The sequence below is a fragment of the Anticarsia gemmatalis genome, chromosome 16, assembly GCF_050436995.1.
Source record: "Anticarsia gemmatalis isolate Benzon Research Colony breed Stoneville strain chromosome 16, ilAntGemm2 primary, whole genome shotgun sequence".
Taxonomy (NCBI): Eukaryota; Metazoa; Arthropoda; class Insecta; order Lepidoptera; family Erebidae; genus Anticarsia; species Anticarsia gemmatalis.
The window spans coordinates 7434669-7446695 of NC_134760.1; the positions used below are offsets into that span (position 1 = coordinate 7434669).

General features: G+C 35.9%; 1 protein-coding gene across 1 annotated transcript in view; it reads right to left on the minus strand.

Moving 5' to 3' along the window:
• LOC142979373 (putative G-protein coupled receptor CG31760) overlaps window positions 1–12027 on the minus strand; it is a 74852-nt gene that overhangs the window by 3021 nt on the left and 59804 nt on the right. The window contains exons 4-17 of the mRNA XM_076124241.1: window positions 7621–7804; window positions 6226–6421; window positions 4513–4671; window positions 4162–4300; window positions 3820–3952; window positions 3090–3222; window positions 2629–2782; window positions 2312–2421; window positions 1960–2104; window positions 1422–1491; window positions 1024–1162; window positions 710–815; window positions 446–589; window positions 65–226 (exon numbers count right to left, since the gene is read on the minus strand). Of these exons, the coding sequence (XP_075980356.1) occupies window positions 65–226; window positions 446–589; window positions 710–815; window positions 1024–1162; window positions 1422–1491; window positions 1960–2104; window positions 2312–2421; window positions 2629–2782; window positions 3090–3222; window positions 3820–3952; window positions 4162–4300; window positions 4513–4671; window positions 6226–6421; window positions 7621–7804 (1974 nt within the window). The remainder of the gene's footprint in view (window positions 1–64; window positions 227–445; window positions 590–709; window positions 816–1023; window positions 1163–1421; window positions 1492–1959; window positions 2105–2311; window positions 2422–2628; window positions 2783–3089; window positions 3223–3819; window positions 3953–4161; window positions 4301–4512; window positions 4672–6225; window positions 6422–7620; window positions 7805–12027) is intronic.

Genomic DNA, 12027 nt, shown 5'->3' on the forward strand with positions numbered 1-12027 from the left:
CTTGCTATATGCAGGAAAAGTACAATTTAAAAAAAATCGTTGCCAAAAGCTTCTAGTATGTTACCTGTGAAATGTTAACAGTCTTAGGATGTATAGGGCTCTGGGCGGCGACATTGGCGTTAGTGGTGAAATAGCCGCCGGGCCGCGGCCGCAAGTGTCTGTTATGCATCTCCATCTGCACTATCTTCATGAACTCGATTTGAGCCGCTAGCTTTTGCACTTCTTCCTGCATTACGAAAAAACATAACTGTTAGCATAATGTTATGAAATCGGCAAATACATCAAAAGAGCCTAGAATAACCATCACAAGAAACCGAAAGGTAAGCACCGAAATTGTAATAAACCGAAGACTGCCGCGATATCGCAAAAATAGAGTATACGTTGCTTCAGATAGAACATTTTTATACAATAAAACTAGTAGCATAATTTGATTGAGTTATGGTACCTTTAGTTCCTCATTCTCTTGGAACAAGTCGGGCGGTTCATCTGCTACTAGCCCGATGCCGTTGAGGGACGAGGAAGCCGGCACGCCGCGGGCTCTTGCACGACTGTCCCATGTGTCGCCCGTGCCGCGGACTACTCGGAGCACCTGGGAAATGTGAATAAACAATGAGTTTAACCTATGTATTGCCCACTGCTGGGTAAAGATCTCCTCCCGTTTATTACAAATTTACTAGTTAAATAAAAATATGTGTATGAATTTCTGTACCTTTGGCAAGAACACCAGAAGCACTGTTGTAGATGTAGACAGTTGAGTTCTTATGAAGCCAAGAAGATATTTGATGTCAGGCCCAGCCCGCGGTAATATGAGTAAGCTGTAAAAAAAAAGAGATTTTCATTAATTGTTGGGTGGTTTTTAAGTTTGCTATGTAATTTTTCACTGTATTACATTGTTTGAATAAAAAGTTATATTTTAATATTTTAATAATGATAAAATTCGAAATGTTGCTTTTATTAAAGTTCTTAATTTGTTGTACCTACATATATATGCGTAAATAAGGCTTTTATGTTACAGCAACTTACTGGAAGGCTATCATCAGAGAGTTGACGGTGAATATGTTGTAGATAGCGATGGAAATGAGCCGCGCCTCGTTGTACAAGCTCTCCGCGTGGCGAACCCGGTAACATACACGCACTCCCCACAGTAGGAACAGAATCTCACCTGCAATGCATAGTAAATTTTTGATGTTAAAATTAAAAAACAAACTTAAAGAGTTGTTTTGAAGATTAAAAAACATACTACTTAATAAAAAAATTATAAAGTATTCTTAAAGTTCATTTACAAAATCATTTATTACCTATAGTTGTATAGTATGATTTTCTTAATAGGTTTATTGATTTGATTAGATATTTATAGAAATAAAATGTGAAATATACATTCTAAATAGATAAAAATATTGTCAACGGAATAAACAAGTTACCTATGGCTAAACTGTGATCCCACCAGTTGTAGGTACACTGCTTAAATTTCAAACCTTTGTTGTCTGTTATCTGAAAAAAAGATATAAAATTGATAACATTGTTATTCTCTGGTTGGTCATATATGAATTTTTAAAGAAGACTTGTTCAAGCTGTTTTTCAACATGCTCAAGCCAGCTTCACAAAAAGATCCAATATTTACTCTTTGTAAATATCTTAAACCTAAAATAATATTAGAAATAATTATCACTTGCTCTAACGATGAAGGAAAACATCGTGAGGAAACCTTGCATGCCTAAAATTTGTTTAATACATTCATTGAAGGCATGCAAAGTCCCCAATCCGCACTTGGCCAGCGTGGTGGACTCAAGGCCTAACCCCTACCCTCGTTCGGGACGAGACCCTTGCCCTGCAGTGGGACAGATATGGGTTATTACAAAAAAAAAAAATTTGATCCTCAACTGGTCAAAAATAGACTAAACTATGTACCATGTAGGTACAGTTATATAATAATATGTTCTAATAATACAATGTTCTTACCACTTCAGCATCAGGTGGTGAGGATAGTGTCCAAGTGCCAAGATACACTAGCATGATGAGCAGAATAGGAGCCATCCATTGTAGCAGTTGTTTGTCAGTCAACTTCAGTTTGTGAGCTGACTTCACTCGGTATGTTAAGGACACTCTGAAATTTAAATGTTAAATTACTGATTAGTGATTGTATATTTGGCCCCAAAACATGTTGCACAATAAGAGCATTTATATATATTATACAGCCAAGTATTATAATTACACCATGTGAAAGAGAGATATATTATAATCTGCGTAAAGATGATGGGAATTGTGATTTACATAACATTCTTTACTGAACGCTTGAATTGCAATAAATTACCTCCAGGTTTTCATCAGAAGTGCGGTGTATGTGATACAAAATCCCATATGACGTGTCCATTTTGTGGCAATGCAGGAGTATCTATCTAACACAGGGAATATAGCAGCCATCTGAAAATCAATTTACATTTATTAGAACCGATATGCATAGGCAATGTGGTACAACAATTATCGCAGAAATCAAGTTATGGACTTTGTTCTATTAAGGATACAATCAACTATAGTCAAATCTAAAGGTACTTTACTTTACATTTTGATTGTGCTACTATACGGTTATTATATGTACATAGCTTGTACAGTATAAGTTATTGAACTTACCTCCATATACATAATAGCACAGCCTAGTAGTGTGATGGAAAGGAACACAGGGCTTGCTACTCGGAACACTTTGACTCTGCGATGATGACGTGTATAGATCGTCAGGCAAACGGTCATCACTGCACAGCTTACTGATATCACCAGTAAAGATATCCTGAAACATTCAAACTCATTTATCTTGTACTGATAGATTGGTCCAACTTTATCCAGGATAAGTATTATTTATCCTGTTAATTCCATTACGGTGGGCATTTTGATCCCATTGATCCCTTAAAGTCCCGGCAGTTAAAAAAAATATGTATCCAGTTTAGGTAGTAGTTAAAAGTTATGAGCATATATTACGGTGATTTGAAGGTTATGGTTATAGTTATAAATATACAATACACACAAAAAAGGAAAAATATTACCCTGCCTTTCAATTGTTATGTCTAAATTTAGTTGATTAAAGCAGTGTTGGTTACCGAAAGGGCCAGTTGTAAGTGGCAAGGCAGGGCTCCGGACCTCGACACGTATCGCACCCCGGTTGACATTTTAAACAATCGTATGGTTCACTCCAATTTTCCAAACCGTTCTCCTCGTATTCTTGGTACGCCACTGCAAAACATAAACAATCTTTTCGTCTTATACAATTAGTGTATTAATTAGTTGCTCTATTGAAATTGAATATGTAGCAAAACTTGGTGTTTTGCAAACTTACATGTGTGATTCAATTAAAAAGTCTATTTACTGAAGATTTAAGAAAACAAATGAAAAATGAATGTATTAGGTATTTTGTTTTTGCTCGAGATATTTTAAAACTTATTTTACAGACTAGTTTTTGACACTGACAGTGACAACTGACAAATGACAATCGATACTTTGACAGAACAACAAAATGACAAATCAAATAAAATGTCGGGCTACTTTGGCGATATCTATACTAATATTATAAAGCTGAAGAGTTTGTTTGTTTGTTTGTTTGAACGCGCTAATCTCAGGAACTACTGGTCCGATTTGAAAAATTCTTTCAGTGTTAGATAGCCTATTTATCGAGGAAGGCTATAGGCTATATAACATCACGCTACGGTCATTAGGAGCGGAGAAGCAACGAAAAATGTTACGAAAACGGAGAAAATTTTGACCCATTCTCATCAGTGACGCAAGCGAAGTTGCGCGGGTCAGCTAGTTTGGAATATTTTTGTTCAGCCCTACCTTCGACAAGAGATCCATTATATCCTTCAGGATGGTGTATTGAGTAGAAGCCAGGTCTGCATCTACAAATATAGGATCCACGGGCCCAACCAGCATGACGCACACTAACTTCTCTATTCGGTTTGTATTCACACTAAAAAAGAAAACAATATTTCAATAATAGCCAAAGACAACATCAATCCAGAAAGTCTTTATTGTTACAAAATAATAATACGACACAAAAATACTTCAATATAGTATTTAGATTTTTTTACGCTGCGGATAGTTAATACTTCTTATTATTCTACTATAAATTGTATACGAGGCAAGGTAAGTAAACCAATATTTCTACAATAAACTTACGTAAGTAGTTTCATTTGGGCATTTGTGAGTTCCATGAAAGGAATAAATCTGGTTATCGTTTTCGTCTTCGATATCCGCCTCGCACTGATTTATTTCCAAACTAGATATGTCAATGTCGAGCGAGACGATACCTTTTAGCCTGAAAATATCATGTAACATGAGTAACTCATATAACTCCAGTGTAGGGTAATACGTAGTAAAACAAAAATACTAAATAAGGTAAGTTTATAAGGTTTTGGAAATACGGAAAGCTATATAGCTGTTTTTAAAAGGAATTTATAAGAGAAGGATATTTTCCACTCTCTAAAGAGCAGATAAACTACGTAATTAAATTGGTATTAATGATCTCACCCGCGGATTGTAGAAACAGGTACAGTGTAGGACAAGAGCCATCTTTTGGCTTCACAGCTATAGTATGGATAGGTCCACCAACCCTCCATAGTTGCACCTGGTGGAGATGGCATGAACTTTGGAGACCGAAGCGTTTCACTTTCATGTGCTGACACGTACCTGAAAATATAATAGGTACTATCGAACCAACTGAATCATGACCCATTTTGCCGATAATTCGCTTGACACCGTCAAAACAGTAAGAATTTCGTCCTATCGTCAAAGTTGCACTTAGGACATTTTAAACATGCATGCGACTGTGTTATGATGTATTACGACTACAGACATCTTTGACCTTTGTTATTACAGTACGTAGATACATTTTCGATAAATCACTCTTAATTTGAATCTAGAATGTAAATAGTCTAAACTCTTTTCACTGTGAAAAAAACCTATTTGTGTCAAATATCAAATAGCACGTCATTTAGAAATCTGTGAAACGATTAGGGTAACCACTATAGTCATTGCCCATCATACAGTGAATAGTGATTGCCAATGTTAAGGAATAATACGTTTATTTTAATTTCTAAAGTTACCAGCTTAAATTAATTGCGATATATGTCACTTTCAGAATATTGGTAACATTTTAATTTATAGAACTCATGTCCGACGTTTGTGCGACAGGTGTGTAGTTCGAAAAGAAAAAGTAGGTAAGTTTGTTGCAATTGTTGTTAAGGATAACACATTTGAATTAACAGTATTCGCTAGAATTTCTTGTTTTTAAGTGTTTTATATTGAATTAGTATAAAGTTATTGAAATAAACGACTGATGTTCTTTTAGAAAGAATATTTAATATTTATATATTTAATATTTATATAATATAATAGAGTTTAAGTCAATGTTTTACTAAATAAAGATACTATTGACCAAAATTGTGTATCAATTCCTTAACCGGGTAATAACTATGCTGGTTACCCTATATTATTTAAATTTTTATAGTAACATTATTTCCTATAAGGGCCGAATAAACCATGTCCCGAGTGGGTATCGAACCCACTCCTGACGCGTTGCAATCGTAACATCAACCCACTATGCCACGGAGCCTGTTGAAAACGGTAGCAAAGCATTATTGTATTGGCGCACAAAGATTTGTCACAATAATGACAGATAACAAATTCATTACCAAGGAAACGTAGGTGCAAGCCAATTTCGACCTACGCGTATATAGACGTGTTTTAGAAAATGAGCACATGGTGGGTCATGATTCAGTTTGTTCGATAGTACATACAGATACAAAAATCTGCTTTTGAAGTTGTGATTAACGCCAGTACAACCTGCGCCAATACGTTAAACACTCCAATATGGACAGCAATATACCTAATGTAAGATAAAAAATAAGACAAGCATTGCGAAAGTTTAATATTTATGATTACAAAATGATTGTCAATAAACTATCTAGCCTAAACAAAGAACCTAATTACAAATGTCGATACATATCATACACTGCTGGCGGAAGGAATTTGATTGAAGATAGTAAAATTACTTCAAATGAAATGTACAACACAAAACTACTATTTTTCATTAGTATGATTGATTAGTATGATCTGTAATGGAATTTATCGCATTAATCATTTAAACGTACATATACATGAGTTATCGTGCTATCAGGACACAAAGTCTTTTGATCATAATAAACATGTGAAACATAGTAAAGCCAGTATTTTTCTATTTACCAAGGATATTCAGGATCAGGTGGTTTCTCCAGCTGCGGAGAGACAACAGCCACGGGATCCGCGGTGCCGTACCTCTCCCAGGCAACAGCACTGTTCACTAAACCATCTGACCTCAAGGCCAGGGCGCGCGCTCCTACCGCTCTCTCTGATGGACTGGCTCCCAAGACCAAGCCTTGTGAAACCGCCATCAGATAATCTGGAAAGTATTGAGAAACCTTTGAATTTGACTGAAGAAGGTTGTCAAAGTAGTTGTGAACAGTACATACTTATAAACTGTGTTTTACTAGTCGATATTTAGAGAAAAAAGCTTATAAACTTGGGTCTCGTTCTCTCTTTCAAGTGACACATTTACCCACTGAAATCATAAATTAGGTATGTACATAGGATGGAAAATAAAATATGGCTACTTTGGATATTACTTTCAATTGAGATTTTCTTGTATTCGTTTTGTCTTCCTTCTATTTTACCATATGTACCAAAGCACATAATTGAAATGACGGAAACTAGCCTAAAGGGCGAAATAGAGGCTATGAAATAGTACGGTCACATAATAAAGGGCCCAAAAAATCCCAAACTGAGGCAAAATATATTTCGAGACAATATTATTTGGGAAAATATTAGCATAAACATGCTTAGTTGTGGGTCGCATTTATGTAATTGTATTAGGATGGGATTATAATATAATTTGTAGCAGAAGTTTATGACATCGGTGAGCTTTAAGCGTTACAATGTTAAAATGTACCTTCGATGATAAATGACCGATACTAATGGAACTCCCTTAAACAATCTTGTTCTGATTTACTTAGTTAGTGTAAAGCTAACCAAACCAGTTGTAGTTCTCATTATATTAGCAGGATATGAAAATAACATTATTACTGATAACGTCTCAAGTTATTTTCAAATACTATATTAAAAATAAAAACTAAGAATTGCGCCAAAATTCAACTTTATCGCAGATTATGAATTTGGGTTGCCATCCGGTTTTCTCCACATACTATCCTCTGCATAAAGCGGTGGGGGATATCCGGAGGTTACTAAAGGATGCACATCATTTCAGAAATTCCAAATTTTCCTCGAGCTTTATTGGCATAAATATTTTTGCCGCAACCGCATTTTTGTTTGAGTTACAAGCCCAAAGTTTATTAATTATACAAAAATTTTGACGAGAAACATAAAACTGGTAGGTTGTATATGGTGTTGTACGTTTTTAAAGCTGTGTTCTGTAGATAGAGCCCAATGTTCATTACTGGATGCAGTTTCTGATACTTACAACACTAAACAGCCTAAAACAGCATAATTTTGCTACGTGATATTTCAAACCTGATTAGCATAATAATATCAAAATGACAAAAAAGCCTTTTTGTTAGCCTTATTCGTATCTAAATGTAGGTGTACCTGCGGTTTCCAATCCCAGTTGGTGAAGGAGGTTAGCGGCGAGGTCTGCCCTGGCCCTGGCGGAGTCCCACCTCGCCGCGTGCAGGGGGGCGCGGAGTCTTCCATACCGATGTGTGACGCACAACGCGCCTGTCGCACCCGTCGCCACTGCATGCACCAGGCGTAGAGATGACTCTACTTCTTCCTGAAAAATTACATACTTGTTAGCGCGCCATTTAACTGATTGTGTCTGAACATAGCCGCGAGGGAGTAAAACAATTGAACAAGCCTGAGATTGAGCAGAAGACGCCTTCGTTTTTATCAATCTATCAATCCTTTTCTGAATGCCTTTTTTAGGATTTTTTACATTTCGAAGCTTTTTGTGGCTTTTATCCGATACGCAAAGTTATTTAGCGCGCGCTGTACTTATAAAAAATGTATTTCAGGAAAATTCTATTGAGCGTTTGATACTTTGATGTCCGCTACGATCTATTTCTCCACTGAACCAGCAAGGCAATTAAAATGAATTCAAGATAATAGTAAGACGTACGTCCATTGGGCAAAATTTTACTACAAATATGTTATATTCTATGGCAAATTTGCTTCGCGTTTTGAGCTGCAACGCTTATCTTGAAACCCGCTTGTGCCGGACGTGTAGAGAACATGTGAATAATAAAGGACTGTTCTTAGAGTAGCTGTAACGGCCTTAGTTGCAAATACAATTAGAATTAAGTATACACTAAGCAATAGTATATAGTTAAATAAACGAAGCTGCAACACTCAGTGTAAAATCTAATCTACCGGAAAATGGCTGCTTCATGATGAGATTATGTGTTTCTTTTTAATTATCTAATACATTAATTTGCACCTTACAACATGAAAAGAGATTACGACACATAAACCCCGATGAGCTAATAAAACAAAGCCCAGTGAATTAGTACTAAATTCTCGTTGAACTATTTCCAGTTAAGTACTCGTCCTAAGAAAATATAGGTGAAAGCACGGATAGAATATTTGTGGACAAAAATATGTTAATCATAATGAGTGAGGGAGACGAAAGAAAATACTAGGATTGTAATAGGCGCCCGCCTTTCGTGAAAATTAGCGAGTATTGATTAGTTACAAATTTTCCCTTCAGTTTCGGACTTTGAAAAAGGAGTTCTGTTGTTACTACGCTCCAAAGAAATAACGAAGAGATTATTTCACTTGGAGTTGTGAAATTAATAAATACGTTTGTTCTACCAAAATAAAGAGCCCTCCCCTTTATTAGCTACTGTAAAATAAATTTAAGATTGAAATGCTGTACTTCTAAAACCGGAATTAATGGTATTAATGAGATTTACCGGCTGTTGTTTAGGATTTAGAGGCCAGGCGCAGCTTTGCCTGGACTATACGTGTTCTCCGAGGCACCGAGGTCTACGACCTCGACTTCCTTCCCTAGAGCAATTACTAAGAAATTCTATCCAGGAATAATTTTTGGCCTGGCCAGACGGGGATTCAAAACTGAAATTAGTGCACGGAAATAATTGTATAAACTGACTACCTCGGCATTTATATTATACCTACATTATTATAAATGTCTACATAGCACACTATAAATATATTCATAATAGAACACTAAAAACTACGAAATCTGATAAAACCAGAAACAACAGTAATAAAACTCGAATTAAACGCGGATTCACGCCGACGCTTCTTTGCCACAATATAAATCCTAAAATTGCACGGAATACAATTTCATACGAAATACGAACGAAACGTTTATGAAATTGAATTTAACTTGTTGAATGTTTTTGTTGAAAGTACTTGTTTTATATAACACGTAGCAGTATTGCTGTATTAATGTCATCGTGTCAACACCAGGGGTTTCATTTGCAACAACGGGAGTTCTAATTAAACCAACAGACAGTCCAGCGTCAACAAAATTTATAAGCGGTTGTACGTCGACAATAAATCGTGAGTGTAATGTATGCAACAACTGCATGAGTATTATCTTGTCAACGTTTAAATCGTGGTAAGCAGCTTTCTGGGCTCCTACTGAAGTAATAAGTAGATTTTGTGTGACTATTTTTCTGCGAACGGTGCATTATATTAGGTATATTGGATAAAATAGCGAAAAAGATAAATAAAGTAATATCTATACTAATATTATAAAGCTGAAGAGTTTGTTTGTTTGTTTGTTTGTTTGTTTGTTTGTTTGAACGCGCTAATCTCAGGAACTGCTGGTCCGATTTGAAAAATTCTTTCAGTGTTAGATAGCCCATTTATCGAGGAAGGCTTTAGGCTATGTATCATCACGCTACGACCAATAGGAGCAGAGTAACAGTAAAAAGTGTTACAAAAACGGGGAATATTCTGATCCATTCTCTCTTATGTGACGCAAGCGAAGTTGCGCGGGTCAGCTAGTAATAGATAAAGTCGAAGGAAGACTGTAAAAGATCAACAGTATAAAGAAGAATAAATTGATTATTTTTAAAACATTTGCTACGAACGAACATGTTGTTTGTAACTTGCTGTATTCTTCTCTATCTTTTTTACTCCAGAAAACTTTATTTATCGGTGGCCGCATAGGCCGTATCTTGAGCTTTTCTCATCCTAGGTTTCCCACGTTAGTGCTATGTAATACCAACAATAACATGTGTTATGTGACGCAAATTAATCCTGCAATATGGGATTAGGGCGACACAACACGAGAAATTGTATGGCCGGCGTGTATGTATACATAGATATCGGCACGAGGCATAATACCTATCTCCTTTGTTGGTATCACACATTGGTTTAACTAACTATTTTATATTAGTTGCTAGAGTTTAGGAATAATTATATTCAAACACGATACGCAATAAGTCATACATAGTCTTGGGGAAAAGGCGTAACTTTATGTATGTATGCATGTATCGAAAAAATGCATACAGAGATAACTAGTACAGATTTATATCAAGCATTATAGGCTAAAAAACAAACCGATGTGAGTCATTCAGGATTTTGTAACTAAGTTCGATATACCAAAGCGGGAAAACATAATCTGCTTTGAAAGGTTATAACACAAAAACGGGATATTCGATTGACGTGTACCTTTCATTCGCAGATGAGTAATAGTGGCCATATTATCATAATACGCATCTGAAATTCCTCTAGCAGTGGATATATTACAGCTGTATTGTTATTTGCTAATGTTACGATTGAATTGATAATTTTATGTAGAGATCTCTAATGATACATGGATACGAGCATTAATAATTATTAATTATGTAAATAGCTATAATAAACTTGGTATTCGATTATATAACTTTATTCGGGGAATTATTGACGGATATAATCTCAGTTCTTTAAAACACTTCTTGAAGGTATGCAAAACCCGCAATTGGCTAGCGTGGTGAACTCAAGGCCTAAGCCTTCCCTCATTACGGGAAGAGACCCTTGCCCAGCAATGATGAAGTAATTTCTAAAAACATTAGAACAAAATGTTCAAATACACAAAACTATGTGCGTATTGCTGACTATGTAGGTACAACATGGAATACTTATATACGTCTATGTCGATGAATGTACGACTATGTACTTATAGTTTCTGATGAAATATGATTCCACCGTGTACAATACTATTGATCGTAAGTAATAAATGAACAAGGATATACTAGAACGATGGAAACGCCATACCATCGACATAATTAATGAAGGAAAACACACCTCTGTCTTTTGTCGTGACAGCCACCATTACGGTAAACACGGATCCCTTCACCTCAGTAATAAAAGAGAGTGCTAATCAAACGTAAGGGACCCTGTCTCTGATTATTACATTATCACGTGAACGATATTGAGTTTCATGGAAGCACATAATTGCTTTCTAATTTGTACGTCACTGCTGTTTCGGTTAGGGCACATTTATACCACACAGAGATTTTGTAAAGAATTTTAAGCTTTAAGCTGAATCTGAATCTCTATTTCCGCTACTCGCTACTATGTGTTTTGCTAATTATTTGACATGTGAGATTATTAGGTAGCTGAAGCTGTTGTTGATAGAGGTAGGAACGCTGGTCGCCACGGTGATTTTAAAAAGACTTATTCTTTGCATCTGTATAGCTACATGTATATTTATTTCATTTTACCTACTAACTGGCCGCACTTCTTTCGAGTAAGTACAAGCTATTATATTTTTTTAAATGTTAGGACACTGCCTCTGTCATTTTAGATCGCGAGTGTATAACTGTATAGAATCGTCAAATCTTTGCTAAAATCAACGTCGCTCTGTATACTTCCTAAGGTACCGCGGTTAATTAAGTCTGGTATGAGGTAAGTGTTTGTACAAATTCGGATGGCAGTTGGCACGTTTGTATCTAACGAGTTTTCAACAAGCAAGCCTCTGTACTCAATTATCAGATATTTTGTGAATGCATTCTCCTACGGGTGTGCAACCGTGCTTTTGTT